The sequence below is a fragment of the Muscardinus avellanarius genome (genome assembly GCF_963383645.1).
Source record: "Muscardinus avellanarius genome assembly, chromosome: 8".
Taxonomy (NCBI): domain Eukaryota; kingdom Metazoa; phylum Chordata; class Mammalia; order Rodentia; family Gliridae; genus Muscardinus; species Muscardinus avellanarius.
The window spans coordinates 44,536,352-44,556,726 of NC_137794.1; the positions used below are offsets into that span (position 1 = coordinate 44,536,352).

A 20,375-nucleotide genomic window follows, 5' to 3' on the forward strand; every position below is an offset into this window, starting at 1 on the left:
ACACAGGAAACAAGACAAAGAAGGGTGGTGGGGCTTTGGCGGTGACCCCTCGGCAGCCATTCTTCTCCCCACTCTCTGTGAGGGAGCAAGCAGGTCCCACTCCTGCCCTCTGTACACCATGGCACAGAGCTCCATGACTGTGAGGCTACTTCTGGCATGGTTGGCATCCTGCGTGAAGTGGTCCCCATGACCAGGGCTAAGGAACTGTGTGCAGAGTCAGCTTTACCCCTAAGCAGCCAGCGAGGACGGGCCTTGAGATGCTTGGCCTATCGGCCACTTTCTCTTCTCTCTCAGCACAAAACATAATTACTAATTATAAGTTAAATGATCTGTTTTATAATATAATGGAAATGCTAAGTACATGGCCTCTCTCCTGCTCTTTGCTGACACATGTACCTGGGTTATTTTCAGTGGGAAGTCAGCACTCAAATCCTGTATATCTCTTTAAGGTCTGTCATTCCATGTTTGAGGGGGGGGGGGAGCAAAAACAACTAATGATGTTGGCTTCTTAGGAGGAAGCCTCTGTTTCTCTCTCTCCCCCTCGAGTTTGGAGGCTGTGCAGGGCACCTAAGTGGGTCTCAACAGTGAGGATTCAGGGGCAGAACCAGAGGACTGGAGCACAGCTGGAGACAAGAGCTGGCTTTGATCTAGGTGGGGTAGGGGTGCAGGACATTTTGCATTGGGAAGTTTCTGGGACAAGGAGGAATTCTTAAAATTGAGACACAGTACTGACTGGCAGGTGTGTGAGGTATAGTGAGTGTTAACATGCGTGGGCATGGACAGAAGTTGATTTACATTAAGTGATAGAATTATGTGAGGTTAACCATTCCTAAGGAGCTAATCTAACCCTGTATTTTCTTTTTTTTCAGTGGAAATGGAGGTTGAACCCAGGGGTATTCGACCTTGGAGCTATACCCCCAGCCCTTTTTATTTTGAAATAGGGTCTTGCTAAATTGCAGAGGCTGTCTTCCAACCCGCAATCCTCCTGTCTCAGCCTCCTAAGTACTCAGATTACAGGCGGGCACCACTATGCCCAGCTGCATCTAATGCTTTTATTAAAGGAACCAAATGCCAAGTAGTTCTAAAGTAGTGTTTGGGACATTTGTTTATTTCTCACTTGATTCAAATTCTATGCCATTCGCCGAGCTAGGTGTGACAGTTAACACTGAACCTACAAGGATATTTCAACATGCACACAGCAAACAGAAAAACAATGCCCAGGGCATGTGCTCTGAGCAGGAGGAGGGGGGCTCTTCCATGGAGGCCTCAGAGCAATCAGAGCCACAGAGGAAGATGCCTTGAGATCTGTTCCGCAGGTCCCATTGGTAACGTACTTAAAAGCTAGGTTGCTGACAATATGAATTCATGTTTCATAAGAAAATACCCAACACATATCTGAAGATGGCAGGGGTGTGAGCAATCACAACGTTTTAATGGTTTGGAAGATGTGGTTGATGTAGGGACAGTAGACACTGTACAGGGCTATTAGCTCAGGGTCCCCGGCCACAACGCAGCTGTCATTCTTTGGTCTTCGAGTATTACTTGTTATGTGATATTTCTACCCTGGCCCCAGTTACTTCATTTTCAACTGATTTGTGCTTTTCCTTCTAGAATCTCTCTAGCTGACTGCTGACTAGTGGCATGAGGAGTGGTAATGAAGCATTTTATGGTGAGTACGTAAAAAAGGATTTTAATGTGAAAATACTGAGTACTTATGCAGTTTGTGCTTTTATCAGCTGGCCACTCTCCTGCTCTGCACAGACGACCACAGATGATGCTTAATGAGGGACTGGAATCTGGTGACACTCCTATCCCTGCTCCATATTTTGTTTGCCTTTGTTTTTTAAAAAAATTATTTTTGCAGTGGTGAAGATGAACCCAGGGTCTCGGCCATGCCGGGCAAGTGCTCTAAAACGGAATCACATCCCCAGCCCCTATTTTTTTCAGTGTTGAATTTGGATGCCTTTTGGTGGAGCAGGTGCTCACCCCATTACTTCCTACTGTCTAATACACAATTGCTTGTTAATATTATTCACAAGTTCTCTAAAGGCATTTGAGTTTGTGACCCCTGGGGTATACTGTTAGGTGTAATCATTAGCACCTGATAGCCAAGTGGCAGGGTGTTTGGTTTCTCGTAGGACTGTTGTGAAAAGCTGCTTCGTGGAACAGTGTACAATCTCAGGGGTCTATTTGCAAAGACTATGGATGTGAGCTGGACCTTGGGGATGATTCAGAACACAGTTTGCACAAATGCCTGTGGTGATCCCAGAGCTGCACACTGTGCTCTTGGTACACAGGGAATAGTGCTACCCTGAACACAAAGTCCAAGGATGTTCAGTATTACCCTTCGTCCACAAAAATGAAGAGAAGCTGATCAAAGAAGAGGAACTGTTACATAGTTCAAAGCATGGCCAGTCAGTGGCATGGCACTGCGAAGCCCAGCCTTTGACCTTCTGCAGCTCAAAGCATTCAACTGAATGTCATCTTTGGACAGGGCAGGTCCAGCTACTGGTGTCCCCAAAGTACCAAAATGACTGGACTCCCTGAAGCAATTAAGAAACCTGAGTAGGGTATTTTCAACAATGATGAAAATGCAAATTTACGTTTCTTAGAATCTCACTGTATTAATGGTGAAAATAAAAGCAAAAAAATTGCTTTTTTTTTCCCCAAGCAAAGAAGGCACTGTGAATGCTCTCATTCTTTTATTCTCAAGGGAAATCTAGCAATTCTTAACCCAGCTGAAAGAGAGAAATCAAAACAGTGATTCAGTCCCCACACCGAAGACTGCTCCAAACTGAGGTTGGACTAATCAAAACCTGAAGTGTAAGTGAACTAGAAACTAAGACTGAGCCCAGGTGAGCTTTAGTTCCTTTAAAACACATGCTCTGTTCATATTCATGCTTCGGAGATGTCAAGTGTATCAAACAGAAACTGGCTATGCCACAAACCTAATGTCTGGGTGACTTGGACACCCATGGGGCACAGGGCACACCTTCTAGCTCCTACTCAGCCGGTTTTCTGTAAGCCAATAAACAGCCTTAACAACTGCACAAACAAACCAAATGACTGTACCTCTTCAGGCAAGCTGACCACCAAGTCATTTTTCGTCTGTCCAACCAGTGCCTGCCAGAAGTATTCACTGCATGCGGCCAGCACAGCCCGGTGGGCTCGGAACTCCTTCCTCTCCACGATCAGAGTCACGTCACAGAGAATATCCTTTTTCCGCTGGTCATTGAGGCCCAGGAGGATGTTGGTGCAGTGGACTGTGGACTCATACACATACATGGGGGAGTCAGGCTTCTCATCCACAGACATGCCGTTCACACCCTGAAAGGAAGGAAGGAAAGAAAGGCTATGTCACACCGCTGTCAGCTTCACAGGGAGAAGGTGAGAAAGGGCATCCCTGTTCCTGGGTCTCACCGCCATGAGCCCGGAAAAAGGAGCAGGAATGCCCATCAGCCCCTCATGCTTGGTTAGCACAATGAGGTCAGGGAACATATCTGGAAAGTCAAGGTCTATGGCTGGCTTTTATCCTTTCCACTCACCGCGTCCTGCTAGCCTGTGGCAACAAAGTCAGGTCATTGAATGGAGCACTTAATGCATTTAAAACACATATGGACTTTAAAACTTGGGAGTTTTGATTTTGTTAGGAGGCAGAAAAAGAACTTTCACATAAAAATAGTCCCAAGTTAAGTGCTCACTGAGATTTGTGTTAAGAGGAAATGAACCATTTTTGACGTATGTAGAATGCAGTGCTGATGAAGTGCATGTAAGTTCCCAAGTTGGAATCTGGCTAAGACGCCAAGTAGAGGAAGTATCGAATCAAGATACATGATTTAACGAGTGAACTAAACTGTCTGCACACTACGGAGTAGATGGAACAACTATTATAGCTGTTCCTCTGCCCTGCAAGACCAAGCACACCGACACAATACACTCTTGAATCGTGCTGTCTTTCTCAGCGGACTTGATGGACGTTCTCTTTATGACTCACTAGAGAAGTCATGAATAAAGATACATTCATAGTGTAGATTACTTTTACAAAAAGGCTTCTTTCCTTTAAAAAGTATCCTTTGAAGTATTTTAAAAAAATATTTATTACCAGCTGGGTGTGGTGGCGCATGCTTGTAATCCCAGCATTCGGGAGGCTGAGACAGGAGGATCGCGGTTCCTGGACAGCCTCAGCTATTTAGTGAGGCCCTTTGCAATTCAGTGAGACCCTGTTTCAAAACAAAGAATAAAAAATAGGCCTAGGGGTGTAGCTCGGAAGTAGAATGCCCCTGGGTTCCACCACCGGTACTGCAAAAAAAGAAAAATACACACACACACACACACACACACACACACACACACACACACACTACCTTATTTTTTAATAATAAAAACTTTTTTTTTGTTGTTGTTTGTGGGACTGGGGATGGAACCCAGGGGCATTCTACCTCCGAGAGACACCCAGAACCCTATTTTTTAATTCTTTATTTTGAAACAGGGTCTCACTGAGTTGCAAAGGGCCTAAGTAGCTAAGGCTGTCCAAGAATCAAGATCCTCCTGTCTCAGCCTCCCAAATGCTGGGATTACAAGCATGTGCCACCACAGCCGGCTAATTATACAAACTTTTTATTTCACTTTATTTGGAACATTTTAACATACAGCATCCATAATTAATTTATATAATGTGTTTTTTTCAGTAATATTCACTATTTGTGATAATCCAAGAAGTCCTTCTTTCTTTTTGACTTTATTCTCATTTTTAAAACAGCTCTAGTGTACAATAAACCGCATATACTTATGGTGTGCAATCTGTTGTTCTGGTATATGTACATAACTGTAAAAGCAGCATCACTATAAGATAGTGAGCATGTCCATCACTGCCTGACATCCCTGAAGCCCCTGCAGACCTCCTCTTGTACCTCTCAGTGCCCAGCTCCTGCACTCACTGATCAGCTTTCTGATAATATAGAACAGCTTGCATTTTCTGAAGTTATATATAAATGGAATTGTGCAGCGTGTATATTTTGTGTCTGGCTTTTAAATCTCAGCATAATTATCTTGTCATTCATGCATGTTGATCAATGTACCAAAAGTTTGTTTCCTTGCTAGGGAGTTATGTTCTATTGCACAGATATAGCACATTTTTCTTTCTTTTCTTTTTGCGGGTCTGGGGATGGAACCCAGGGGCATTCTACCTCCGAGCTATACCCCCTGCCCTATATTTATTCTTTATTTTGAAACAGGGTCTCACTGAGCTGTGGAGGGCCTCACTAAGTTGCTGAGGCTGTCCGCTAACCACGGTCCTCTGGTCTCAGCCTCTTAAATGCTGGGATTACAAGGGGGCGCCGCCACGCCCGGCTATAGCACATGTTTTTAGCCATTCATTATTGCTTTTCCTTTTGTTTTGGCGGTAATGGAGGCTGATGAGTAGAGTGGATCGATTGTTACTGGGGATTGATCCCAGGGGTGTTCTGTATCTGAGTTACACTCCTAGCCTTTTTTGTTTTTTATTCCCAAACAGGGTCTTGCTAAGTCGCTGAGGTCCTTGTTACATTACTGAGGCTCTTGCCAAGTTGCTAATGCTGGCCTAAAGCCTGTGATCCGTCTGTCTCAGCTCCCAAGTACTGGGATTCCAGGTGTGTGTCACGGTGCTCAGCTTGAAATCATCCTTTATCTGAGAATCGTCTTAGCTCTGAAATTTATTTTGTCTAAGATCAATATAGCCATCCCAGATATTTTTATTAGCATTAGCACAGCATACCTTTTTAAAATTCTTATCTTTTTAACCTTTTGTGTTTTTATATTTAAAGTGTGTTTCCTGTAGGCAGTGTTTAATTTGGTCTTGCTTTTTTTGGTGGTACTGGGGTTCCTGGAAATCCTCTACTTCCAGGCTACACTCCCAGACCTATTTTATACTTCTTTTTAAATTTGGAAACAGGGTCTCTTAAGCCAGCACAGCTGGCTTCGAACCTGCACAATCTTCCTGTCTCTTCCTCCCAAGCACGGGGATTACAAGCGTGCACCACCACGCCTGGCATTTGGTCTTGCTTTTAAGAATAAAAAATCTAATCTGAAAATCTTTGACTCATTGCTTAGACCATTTATTTACATTTAGTGTGATGATCAGTTTGGTTAGATTTAAAGCTGTCATTTTGCTCCTTGCTTACTATCGTTTTGTTCTCTTTCCTCTCATGTCTGACTTCTTTAGTATTAACTGAATTTTTTTTGTGTGTGTGTATGAGTGTGTGTGTGTGTGTGTGTGTGTAGTACTGGGAATTGAACCCAGGGACATTCTATCTCTGAGCTACACCCCATCCCTATTTTTATGTCTTATTTCAAAACAGGGTCCCACTAAGTTGTGGAGGGCCTCAGAAAATTGCTGAGGCTGGCCACAAACCTCCGACCCTCCTGTGTCTGACTCCCAAGTACTGGGATTACAAATGTGTGCCACCACACCTGGCTTAACCGAATGTTTTTCATGATTTACTTGTATCTTTTATTGACATGTTGATTTGTTAATTTTATCAATTGCTTTAGGATTTATAATATGCTTCTTTATCACAATCTACCTTCAAGCAATATTATAACACTTCATACAGAGTACGGGAACCCTTAAAATACCTAACTTGGGCTTTGTACTATTCTTGTCATGAATTTTACTTATACAAATGTTAAAAGCTCCATACCACATTGTTTTTTTTTATGAAAATACTCCATTATCTTTCAAAAAGGCGTAAGTAACAAGAGAATAATCTATAAGTATATAAATGTATTGTGTATTTTCCTTCTTCCTGAAGGACCTCTCTTAACATCACCTACAATGCAGAGATGCTAGTGATGAATTATTTCAGCTTTTGTTTTTTGGAAAAAACCTTGTTGCTTTCATTTTAGAAAGTTATCTTAGTGAGGTATAGATTCTAGACTGACGGGGTATTTTTTCTTTTTTTTTTCAGTACTCTGGAAGATATCATTTCACTTACATTGTTTCCAAGGAAAAAGTCTATCAACCTTACCTTTGTTTCTCTGTATTTTCTCTCTGCTACTTTTTTTTGTATGTGTGTGGTACTGGGGATGCAACTCAGGGGCATTTTACCTCCAAGCTATACCCCCAGCCCTATTATTTATTCTTTCTTTCTTTCTTTCTTTCTTTCTTTCTTTCTTTCTGTCTTTCTGTCTTTCTGTCTTTCTGTCTTTCTGTCTTTCTGTCTTTCTTTTTTTTTTTTTTTCGGGTCTGGGGATGGAACCAAGGGACATTTGACCTCTGAGTTACACCCCCTGCCCTATTTTTTATTCTATTTTGAAACCGGGTCTCACTGAGTTGCAGAGGGCCTCACTAAGTAGCTGAGGCTGTCTGCAAACCGCAATCCTCCAGGTCTCAGCCTCCCAAATGCTGGGATTACAAGCATGCGCCACCACGCCCGGCTTATTCTTTATTTTTGAAACAAGGTCTCACTAAGTTGTGGAAGGCTTCACTAAGAAGGTGAGGCTGTCCTCGAACCCAGATCTTCCAGTCTCAATCTCTCAAATACTGGGATTACAAACCTGAACCACCTCCCCTGGCTTCCGCTGCTTCTTTTAAGATTTCATCTTTATCATTTTTTTTGAGCAATTTGATCATTTTTGTTTTTATTTTTTGGGGGGATTACTATCCTTTGTTGCTTGGTGTCCATTGTCTTGGGAAGCATTGTTTAACATATTTAATTTTTTATAGTAATTTCAGGAAGATGTGTGAATAATAAAGTACTTGTTACTCCATCTTGTTTGGAATAAAAATTTCTAGATGTATTCCATACCCACAATTACTTTAAATACAAAAACAATTTCTCACATTGCTAATCACCCCCAGTACAGTAAAAAAAAGATAAAGTATATATGAGGTTTATTATCTAGAGTCATTGTAAAATGTAAACAGAATACCATTGTAAACGACACAATTCAGTTATGATGATGTTAAGCCATGAAATAAGGTCAAGGTCACCTGGCTTCTGTTTATGATTAGAGAATTGCTACTAAAGTCATTTGTATCTAGTAAGAAGACAAATATTTTCTATTCTATTTTAGGATTATTCTATCTTTAGGATTTTTTTTAACTCTCATATAGAATTTCTTATCTCAATTCTGGTTTATTTTTTCCATTCTTTTTTTGTGTGTGTAGTACTGAGGATGGAACCCAGGGGCATTTTACCCCCAAGCTACACCCCCAGTCCTATTTTTTTATTCTTTATTTTGAAACAGGGTCTCACTGAGTTGCAAAGAGCCTCACTAAGTAGCTGAGGCTGTCTGTGAACCGTGATCCTCCTGTCTCAGCCTCCCAAATGCTGGGATTACAAGCTTGCACCACCATGCCTGGCTTATTTTTTTCCATTCTTAATTCTCAGATTACTACTATTTCCCATCACATTTAGATTTTTCAATTAGTCCATAAGTTTTATTGAGTTTAGGAAATACCAATAGGTTAAATGTAGCAGGCAACACTTAAAACTGGACAGAACAGCCAGGTGTGGTGGCACACGCTTGTAATCCCCGCGCTTGGGAAGTGGAGACAGGAGGATCGCGCAGGTTCAAAGCCAGCCGCACTGGCATAAGAGACCCTGTTTCCAAATAAAAATTAACATTCTGGCACCTAGATGAGGTAATAGTAGATTTATGAGGAGCATCTCATTTTTCCCAATTAATTATGGGCTATAGGTATTAGTGTACCTACACGAAGATAGAAGCTCGCTATGAAGACTACAAAGTTGTAAATTCTTGAGTGAAACAGGAAATGAAAGAAAACAAAAAGAGAAATGAAAGTGAAGTCCAGTGGAAAGATGGATGGACCCGGGATCTGGCTTTGCGTCTAGTGGCGGCACTGGCCAGCCTTGTGGTACTGGACAAACTGCCTAACTTTGTCTGGGCCTGCCTCCATGTTGGTGAAATGAAAGATAGAGATAAGAAGACCAGCAGTATTCATGTAGCTCTACAATTCCAGGAGTCAAAGAGTCTCTAAAAAAAAAAAAATAGACCCAATGGATCACAGGGATGGGATATTGTTGGGAGAAATTTGCTTTCTTTGATCTTGTAAAGATCAGCTATATGCGCAGTTTTATTGTTGTGGGTGTTGGTTCAATGATTTATCAAAACTTTCCCTGCAGAGCTGGTTTCAGCCAATGTGGTGGACAATAAGCCAAGAAACCGAAGCCTTCTGGGAGAGAAGTCAGACTCCAACCCCTGCTCTATAGAGATCCCAAGTTCAGAAGATCTGTCTCGGGAGACCATGGCATCCCCACGAAGGGGAAAAAGTTCTCTGAATGAAGTTACTTTTATGAAGTGGGAATCCAAGCCTAGAAGGACATTTTAGAAAACTTTGAAGAGCTTATGCTATTGGTTCCTTCAGTCCTTAGTTCAGAGGTTTGTTCTGGGAATGCTCACTGAACAAGGAAACGAGAACTAAGATGTATTACCCGAGAGCACATTTCACTGAGGTTCCACTGGGGCCTGAGTAGGGCCCTGGCTGCCTCACAGCAGCAGAGGACAGAAGTGTGTCCACCAGGCAGGGCAGGCATGATAGTGGTGATGCAAGGCACAGGGCAAACTATCAGATCCCAGGTCACAAGCAAGACTCGGCTCTCAGACAGTTGGGCATCTAGAAGAGAGACTCCATATTCTGCTAATAGGGCAGATTTAGAATAGAGGTGGCCATATATACACTCCAAGTTGAAGTAGGTTATATTAATCTCATAAACATGAACATCTGCTTCTTAGACTAAACTTGCCAAAGAGTTTTAGAATACCCACAAAAAGTATTAGATGTGTTCATCAAATAGGGTAATCTGAAATCTATTATTCTTATGAAGCTGCTCCTGTATTTTCATCTTTCTGAAGATTTTCTTAAGTTATTCTTGGATAATTTTTTTTTCCTGCCAGGCCAGTATCACTCTCTTCTTCAGGCCTTTATATTTTTATTGAGTGTTATCATGACCCTCCCTTCTGGTCTGTTTCAAGCATCATGGACACTACTGCTTCTTTAGCCCTTCCTATCCTCCAGGTATCAGTTATCAAGAGTGCTATTCTACAAAGTCCAATTTGCCTGCTTTTGACTAAGCAATGTCAGAGTGAATTCTGCTTCTCCGATCATTGCATTATGTCCCATCAGGTTTATTCATATTCATTCTCTCTCTCTCCCCCTCTTTACTTGATTTGCTAATATTAATTAAACAACACTTCCCTCCTTATTGCAGCAAATCCTGAAATTTTCAGCAGGACTCATGGGATCTAAGAATGAAATACTTTACAGCATAGTGAGTAACAGAGCCCAGAATAGCATGGTGGAGTCTGACAGCCAGTCTTTAAGCATTAGACAATGTGTTAAAGTATGTAGACATTAGCTGAAATCAGATCGTGAGAAAGCTTTCCAAAGGTTCTGATTTGGGCTTTGGCTGGATCTCATTCTTCTTTTTGTAGGCCAAAACCCTCAGCTGCATATGTATAGACGTATATAACTCGATCATTTCATCACATGGTTCAGCAGTAAAAGCTAATTACTATTATTTTATCATGGTGGATTCATGTCCTCAAAAACCTACCCAGACCACAACTCGTATCAATCAAAAGTACAGTATTAATGAAAGCGGGCTCACTCATTAACTCACTCACTCTTCATTCATTACTGGGTCACATTCAGAAATTAAAATATCTAACAGTTAGTTCTGAAGGTAAAAGTATAAATCAAAAAGTTAAAAAAAAAACCCACAGTGGGAAATCTGAAAAGCTGCAATTCACAAAAAAATAGAGTGTTAAATTTTACAGACAACCTGTCAGTCTAGAATGCTTCAGATGAAAAGAAACGAATATGCCTCACAGGTAATAAAAAAGACCAACTTATAAACCGTTTCACTTAAAGTTCCAACCACATTTCTCCCAGAAACAGTGCACTAAGTAAATACTTCTGCAAATCAAACACTAAATTATTTAGTAATTGCCGAGTAAATTTCTGCTTTTTGTATCAAGCATTCTTTTTTGTTTAAGTTATTTACTATAAATCTGCAAGGGTTAGATTTTTATAAAAGAAAGTTATCAAGTCTATAGAAATTTTAGAGTGCATAGTGCTATTAAAATTACTTAGTTACTACTTTTGGATCAGAAACACTTTCTAACCGCATCAAAACTCAAACTTCTTACTTAAAGTGGAAAGCAATCCAATTTCAGCATTTTCTAATGGAAAACTGCAGTGCTTGTCACTTAGTGTCACTAATGCCTTCGATAGCTACAGTAAGGACCTGACATGGAGCAGCTAAAACATTTTGTGTTCTTTATTTACTCAAAGACTCCATCTGCGTGCATATTAGTCTGTGCCAAGGGAACTGAGATTTAAGGCTGTCGTTAGGAGGAAGCACTTGAAATTGTATCATCAAATCCTTCAAAGCTCTGACTGGTTCTCATACTTCAATGTAAACTTCCATTTTCCTTGACCTTTCAGGAGGAAGTTCAATTTTACTGACACAGTTTATGACAATGTTTTTTTTTTTTTTTTACCGCACAGTTGAAAAACACACCAACAAATTAAAAACGGGGGGCGGGGGGAGACAATCATAACAAGCTCTAATTTTTGGCCAATTTTTTGTTGATGTGATTGTTTCACTTTTATTTTTACATACACTCAAGTAAAAAATAACGCTAAACTGAAAAATACCCAGTAATAAAGTAGTGACAGCTACTTGTACTTTTTCTTTTACTTAAGTGTAAACTGAGTGGAAGGGCAGGGCCTGATGCAGAAGATGAGCTGAAGGAAATATTAGAATGCTGTTAGCAGACTCGTGTATTGATCTGAGGGTCAGAAAGAGCTAAAGATGTATTACAGAGCCACCCGCTTGGAAAGAATGAGAAAATTTGACAACGTCAAGTGTTTGTGAAGATGTAAAGCAACAGGAGTTCTTATCTATGGCTAGTTGAGGTCTCTCTGGAAAACAGTTTGGCATTATTTGGTAGAGTTGAAGGTGTGCACAGCTTATGACCCAGCAACCCCATTTCTAGGTTATACTTTATAGCTGCTTCTGCATATCTGTAACAGGAACTCTCTGTAAGTGTTCACACCAGCATTATTCAGCATAACTCACCATCAAAACAACATAACGCCTGCCAGTAGCAGAATGCATAAATACTAGATATATAGTATTCACATATTCATATCATGAAATAATACAAAGCAAATTAGAGCCACACGCAGCAACATAGATGAATCTGATAAACAATATAGAATGCTAAGCTCCTGTAGCGAGACCTGGTGTGATAGTGCATGATTATAATTCCCGTACTGAGGAGGCTGAGACAGGAGGATCACAGGTTCAAGGCAAGCCTCAGCAACTTAGGGAGACCCGGTTTCCAAATAAAAACTAAAAAGGGTTTTGGGTGTATCTTGGAGGTAGAATACTTCTTAATCTCCAGTCCCAATATTAACAACAACAACATACAATTTTATTCCATTATCAAAATAAAAAACGGGCAAAACTTGAAACAGGAATACATACTGTTAAGGACTGAATGTGTCCCCCACAAATTTCTAATTTGAAATCCTTACCTCAGTGTGGTGGTCTTAGGAGGTGGGGCCTCTGGGAGGGGATTCAGTCAGGAGGGTGGATCCCTCATGAATGGGACCAGTGCCTTTCTCTAGCTGGGTGCAGTGTTACATGCCTGTTATACCAGTACTTGGGAGGCTGAGATAGGAGAATCGCAGGTTCAAGTTCAGCCTCAACAACTTGGGGAGACGATCAGCAGCTTAGCAAAATCATTTTCAAAATAAAAAATAAAAATGTTCTGGGAGTGTATCTTGGAGGTAGAATGGCCCTGAGTTCAATTCCCAGAATAAAAAACAAAACAAAACAAAAGAAACCTTTTTTTTTTGTTGTTTTGTTTTTGGTGGTGGAACCCAGAGGCTTTCTACCTCCGGGGTATACTACCAGACCTATTTTATATTTTATTTGGAAACAGGGTCTCACTAAGTTGCTGAGCGCCTCACTAAGTAGCTGAGGCTGGCTTCGAACCTGTGCGATCCTCCTGTCTCAGCCTCCCAAGCGCAGGAATTACAAGCGTGCGCCACCATGCCCGGCTTAAAAGAAACACTTTCTTACTCTCAACCAGGTGAGGTCACAGTAAGATGATGGCTATCTGTGAACCAGGAAGGGGCCTGACAGCACCTGATCCTGCTGGCAACCTGACCTCAGACTTCCAGCCTTCAGAACTGTGGGAAGTATGGTGTGTTGTTTAAGCCATCCACTATGGTGCTTTATTGTAGGCACCTGAACTAAGACACAGACAAAGGTGTTAAACTATGAAAAAGCTCAGAACAGATTCCCTCTGAAGGAAGAGTGTCATCTTTGGAAAGGGGCTCTGTAGGGGTTCAGGGTGCTGCCACAATGTTCTGTTTCTTGACATGGGTGATAGATTAGCTTTATGTCAAATTGTACATTTGTGTTGTGTTTTTCCTAAATATATATTACATTTCATTAAGAAAAACCTAGCTCCCCCCAAATTAAAGATGGTAGGAAAGGATTAACAATTCAAGTGTTTATGAAAGGCCCTACCGAAGGGCCTTTGACTCGAATAGATAGGTCTTAGGGAGGGCTTTGGGTTTTAAGTGAAAACACACACCTCACAGCATACAGTGAATGATGATCAGAATAGTCCTTAAAGGTAATCAAGTCAGGTGGGTTTCATAGTATACACCTGTAATCCCAGTACTTAAGAGGCTGAGACAGGAGAATTGCTAGATTGAGTCCAGCCTCAGCAATTCAGCAAGGCCCTCAGTAATTTAATGAGACTGTTTCAAAATAAAAAAAATAAAAAAAATAAAAAAGGGCTGGGAGTATAACTTAGAGGTAGAATGCCCCTGGGTTCAATTCCCACTACCAAGAAAAAAAAGTAATCAAATCTAACCACTTTCATGTTGTATGTTTTTAATAAGAATTTATAAAAATGGATCCCGATGTTGTGGTATATAACTGTAACCCCATACTTGGAAGCCTGAAATAGAAGAATAACAGGTTCAAGGCCAGCACATAACATGGTAACTTAATGAGACCCTGTTTTAAAATAAAAAATAAGCCGGGCGTGGTGGCGCACGCTTGTAATCCCAGCATCTGGGAGGCTGAGACAGGAGGATGGCGGTTCACAGAGAGCCTCAGCTACTTAGTGAAGCCCTCTGCAACTCAGTGAGACCCTGTTTCAAAATAAAGAATAAAAAATAGGGCAGGGGGTGTAGCATGGAGGTCGAATGCCCCTGGGTTCCATCTCCAGATAAAAATAAATAAATAAAAAATGAAATAGGGCTGCAGGTGTAGCTAAGAGGTAGAATGCCCCTGGGTTCAGTCCCTAGTACTATAATAAAAACCAACAATAACAAAAAAACCAAACAAACTATAAAAATGGGCTAGATACAGGCTTTTGCTTCACAGCTAACTGCCTTCAATGAACTCACGTTTTCCTCTTTCTCATGGTACCAGAACCACTTCATGCCTCTTTATTTTTTTATCCATAACACGAAGGAAGAGGGAAGAGGTGACCTCAAAGGTGTCTCTGGTTCTAACTTATATGTTTCTGTAAAGGTAGAGGAACTTCAGGAAAGTCATGAAATGTACATTTCTCTACGCACAGTTCCTGAGAAAACTTCTTTAGGAAGCGAGAGATGCTCGGAAGAATATAGTTGGCTGGAGGGGAAAAATGTTGGCACAGAACTTGAGGGAGACAAAGAAGACAGAGAGAACAGCTTAAGAACAGTGTGAACTTTCTGCCCTTAAAAATGAAGCCAACACAAAAGAAAGATGAATCAAAAGCCAATTTTCATCTACTAGTAGACACACTGTCCCATCAGTGAGCAGCAGGTTGAGATTTTGTATTCTTCTCACCCCTAAGGGTTCTCTGGTATGCAAGACAAAGGTCGCTCTTGGACGCTGTCTTAGACATGAAGTGACAGAATCAAGCTGACTGTCAGTGATGCCGGGGGCACAACACCATTTAGCACCGTTTCGGGGGATCAGGGAGAAGCCTATAGTTGGATTTAACAATGACATAGTATATAAACTGTCACCTAAAAAAGAAAATGAAATAATTCAATAGTTTGAAATGTCCCATGATTGGGATTCCATACCAGGCTGTCCAAGATGTATGATCACCCACTGTCGGTGGTATTGGGGTGATGGTGGGGAATGGACGTGGGCAAGGTGGATGGATCAGAGAAGAAAGGAAGTGTGGGCCAGCGCGTGGGGAGAGGAGGACAAGCAGCTCTGTGGTCGTCTACCCTGCTCTTTTCTACATTTTGATCTCTACTTTTGGTGCTTTGTGGTTAGGTACAGCTGACACCACCATTTATGTTTTGGGGATAGGTCATTTTCTACCCTTGGCCAGTTTTCTTTTCTCTAAATTTTCCCTTCCAGTGTGTCTCTGGTGCTACTTCTTTGTATCTCTCTTCTCCATTTACATTCATTTCTCATACATCAATCTCGGCTTCCTGTTAGCATCTGCCTCTTGCCTATTAGGAGTTAGAGGACAGAGAAAAGTCATTTCTTTTCTGCATTTTTTCTTCATGAGGGCAACGGTGTGAAATATTCTCTCCCAATATCCCCTTCCCTCCCCTTCCAGCCAGAGAAATATTACCCTAGAGCTTCAGGCTGCTAATGTGAGAAGAAATTGTGAACAGTGATTAGGAGGCTAAATGAGGGTGGTGGAACCTATTTACTTCATTAAGATTCCTTCAGGGAAAATGCATGGATGGGAAGCCGAGAGATAAGGGTTAATACTAAAAGAATAAAAGATCCATTTGACTCAGAGCAATCTTCAGTCTGCCTGGATTCGATCAGACACCCTTCTCCATGGGGAAATCATTACAGAGAAATGACATGCAAAGCGCGCCGAAGCATCTGAGTCCAACCCGAGGGAGGATGACTCAACGGATCGTTTTACATTTTAATAGAAGGCGCTGCAGATTTGTACCGAGTGCACAATTCAACACGGGCTCGCGACTCCTCCCCAAAACCTCTCCATCGGGTGGGAGGGGAGTTCCCAGAACCCGACAGAAATTATTCTGTCTTAGAAAAGAACCGAGTCAAAACTCAGAACAGAGAATTAAAGACTAAGATAAAGACAACAGATAGTCAAATGCGGAAAAAAAGGGGAGACTGTAAGTCTGTCTAATTTCAACTTTAGCATTACTGTCAGACCCAAGGCACAGCCCGGGAAACTAAACTCTAATTCTCTAATTTGTGGACTTTAAATCTGAAGAAGCTGGAGAAGGGGGAGGGAAGAAGAGGTAGAAAAAAGAAAGAGAAAGAAGATGGAAAAGAGGGAAGAGGGAGGTGCAGGTGGGAGAGGGGAGAGAGGGAAGAAAATCACCTAAGGGTTATGACTAAATCATTTTGTTTTCTTCAAATTAGATTCAGAAGATTTCACCATGATAATTACTGTCAGAAGTAGCGCTGGGCTGGAGTTTCCCTGTGAATTCAAGAAACAGTATCAGTGATGCCGTTTCCTCGCATGTTTTCTGGGCTAGTTATTGCTTACAGGCATTGATATGTGTAACCAGCCAAAGGGAGATTCGACTGACCAGGACTTATGATGCTAGAGACTGAACCATCTAACTCCTTGATGTAGACGGAGCTCACCATCATACACTCTTGAAGGAAAGGTCTGCCTGGACATAAAGAATGTCTGTGGTGAGTAGCTGCTTATCCCTGTGCTCCCTAGGGCTGCCCTCCCGGGCTCGGCATGCAGCTTACAGGTGGGAAAGGAGAGAGCACTGAGTTACAGAGGCCTGGCCAAAAGAAACACAGACTCCTGAAGAAAGCATCTTAATAAAAGGAAACTCTCTCCTTTTGCACATTAGGGTCTTATGAACAACATGATTCTGTTCTGAAATATCATCTCCTTTGCAGGGAAGCAAGCTGGGACAGATGATGCTTAGATTGCAAGACGGTTCACCTGGTGATGAAGAAAATAAAAACTCAGCACTAAAGCAGGCAGCATCTGATCGGGACAGAGATGCTGTCTGGCTCAAGGCTCATTCAGGTAGCATTTTAAGAAAAGTCTGTGAATTTCCACTGAAGCCTGGGTGCCCACACTCCTGGATTTTCTTCCATTTAAAAATGATTAAAATCAAGAGTCTTAAGACCATTGGTTGGCAGTTTGCTAAAGCCCTCACCAGGTAATAAAAGGACTTGGACCATCTGTCACCGTGCAGAAGGTCAAATGGAGTTAGAAAATGAACACACAGGTGAAAAGCTCTCCTGAGAGCATGTGGAAGAGGCGGGAGCTGAGCGAGGAGGGATGGGGGGTACAGGATGTGCTTGGAGCTTTCCAGGTCCCTGTCCTGTCCTTGGCAGCTCCTCGCAGTGATGAATATCATTACCAAAAGGCGGTGACACAAATGTTTCCCAACGCGGAGCATGCTGTTTAGAATACAAATTGTCTGATGCCCAACCACCTCCACTTGCACCGCTGCACGGTGCAGAGGATGCTTCAGATCAGAAGAAGAGAGCCTTTTCTAACTCATTCATTATAAAAATAAGTCAAACTGCACCGCTACAGGGGTCGAAAAACCCCTCCTTGTATGGTCAGGGATGGGTGTGACCGGCCCTTTGCCAGGCGGAGAAGCTCAGAGAAGCACTGGGCAGGAAGAAGCTGCTTAGCACTTTATTTCTTTTTAATTTTTATTTGTGCATTGTAATCACACATCGTAATGAACTTCAAAGTGATAGAGACATATATGCACACGCACTTGGTGGGCTTCCCTCAGGTCCCTCCCTACTCCTTCCCCTTCCGTTCCCTTTCCTGTACACGATATTGAGATTAGTATCAATAATCATATGTGCTACATCAAGTAAATTGAAGTGTTTCCTTTTAGTTATTTCTCTAATAGAAAATATCTAGTTGGGTATGATGGTGAACGCTTGTAATCCCAGTATTCGGGAGGCTGAGACTGGAGGATTGTGGTTCTCAGACAGCCTCAGCTACTTAAGGAGGCCCTCTGCAACTTAGTGAGATCCTGTTTCAAAATAAAGAATAAAAATAGGTCAGGGGGGTGTAGCTGGAAGGTCAAATGCCCTTGGGTTCCATTACCAGACCCACACATAAAAAAATCTAGAATATTCAAAACTTAAAAAACTTAATACTAAAAAATAAAACAATCAAAAATGGGCAAGTGAACTAAACAGATACTTTACAAAAGAAGAAATACAAATAGCCAATAGCTTCCATTTGAGCCCCTACTTCCTAGCTGTAGAGCTTTGGACACATTAATTATACTCTGTAATCCTTGGTGGTTCCATTTATAAGATGTTCGTGAGGATTAAGGAGATGAAACAATCAAGTGTTTAAGATGTCCCTTGCTTTATAATAAAAACTCCACAAAAACAATTATAAAAAGAAAAATGATTTGCTTGCATGTTATATGAATTTGTAATTCTGCACATACTGAGAATTTTTTCTATTGAGGTGAACCTGGAGGCTTGAAGAACAACATTAGTTTTCAATTGCCAGATTCTTTTCAACCCAGGGAAAGGCCAGTTTGCTTAATTTCCACACATGGCCTTTAAGAGAACAATGGACAGGGAGTGGGCTCTCCTCCTTTCTGGGAACTGTGGTAGCGACATCACTGTGACTTTCCTTCTACAACATTCCACGAAGACCAAGGAGGTCAAATAAAGTGATGGATTTGAGGGTTCTCAGAGAAGTGCAAAGTACTCTGCTTGCATTGGGTATCATCCTCCCCATTTGGTTAATGCTAGACACAATTATATCAAAAAGGTCTGCTCTTGTGGTTATTTAGCCTTGATATATTTCTCTCTTAGGCCAAAAGAAGGCGCCTGCCAGATGAGGGACTTGTATTGATTCTCCTCTAATAACATCTGCTAAAAGATTTCATCCCTTCCTATTTGTTAAAAGTGTGTGGTCCTGTTAGAGGCATTCCCTGTTTTCTTCATCTGCTTCCTTCTGCATATACAATCTGCACAAATGAGAGCCCTCTTTCATCAGGAGAGACATCATGGTGAGCAGTGAGGAGCTGGGCTCTGGGCCAGCCTGCCTGCCCCTGAATGATCACATAAGCTCTTGGTAAGTCCTCATGTGGGTCCAGTTGTCATTCTGGGTACGTGTGACTTAGCACACAAACATGCAAAATGCTTGGGACAATTCCTGGAGTGAGTAAGCACTCACTAAATCCTGTGCACACACGTGGCTTAGAGAGGCAGTGCAGTGAGTTCAGGCTTTGGAGCCTGACTTTGAATCCCGCCCAGAAGTGCAGAACCTTGGGCAAGACATTTATCTTTTCTTTGCCCCAGCTTCCTTGTCTGTACAAACAGGGTATAAGAGCACCTATCTTATACAGCTGTAAAGATCAAAACAGTCTACACGTTTGTTTATAAGTTCACTCATTTCCAAGATGCCCATCAACAGATGAATGAATTACAAAACTGTGGGATATGTACACAATGGAATTTTACTCAGCCATTAAAAAAACCTCAATTACATCATTTTCAGGGAAAAGGATGGAACTGGAGGACATTATGCTAAGTGAGATTAGTTAGTCACAAAAAATAAGAAATCAGATGCTTTCCCTAATATGTGAAAGCTAAGGAGAAATGGGTCATAGGAGGGACTCTAGATGAAAAAGGAAATCCTATAGAGGAGCAAACAAGACAACCAAAATGAGGGGATGGGAGGGGGGAAGAGGAAATTCTCTAAAACACACAATGTACTTAAACATATCGAAGTCAACCACTAAGGCAAGCAGGGGAAGGAGGGATGGGGAGGGAATGGGGTGGGAATTGGGTAGGGGTTAAATCAGTGATGTGTACATGTATGTCCACGCAAGTTTTTTTTACCCCAATATGATATATGAATATAATGAACCAATAAAAAATTAAAAAAATAAGTTCACTTATTTACTTGACAGGAGGTGGTTAATACAATTAGTTCCATGCCAGCTTTTCCATTCACTGTTCATTGGCTTGTCTTTTTGCCACACTGGCATTTTCTGCTTTCAGCACTATTTATCTCTTGCTCTCCAAGACCCCTTCCAGTCTCTTGGAATTACAACAGTTCTTACTTTGCACAGATTTAAGGTAAATGATGTGGGCCAGAAATCTGCATTTTAACACTGGTGGCAGTTACTCAACTAGAGGGCCCAATAAACTGGGAGCTCCTGCCTTGCCAATTCCTACATCTGGATGATTTGGGTGGCTTATTTTAGTTCTGGGTCTCCTCATAGGTGAAATAAAGAGAAAATCTGTCTCCTGAGAGACTGTCTTGGGTTTTAAAAGTGAAGGCTCAATCTCTCATCTCCTTCAGGTCTTTGTTCAGATATCATTTGCTATGGAAGGCATTCCTGACCACCCTATTTGGCCACATCCCAGCCTCCT

At 41.6% G+C, this 20,375-nt stretch overlaps 1 protein-coding gene across 1 annotated transcript in view; it reads right to left on the reverse strand.

Moving 5' to 3' along the window:
* Positions 1-20,375, reverse strand: part of BACH2 (BTB domain and CNC homolog 2) — a gene marked incomplete at its 3' end in the record, with an annotated part of 292,225 nt that overhangs the window by 88,560 nt on the left and 183,290 nt on the right. Inside the window, exon 3 of the mRNA XM_080700670.1 lies at positions 3,073-3,327. Within this exon, the coding sequence (XP_080556796.1) occupies positions 3,073-3,327 (255 nt within the window). The remainder of the gene's footprint in view (positions 1-3,072; positions 3,328-20,375) is intronic.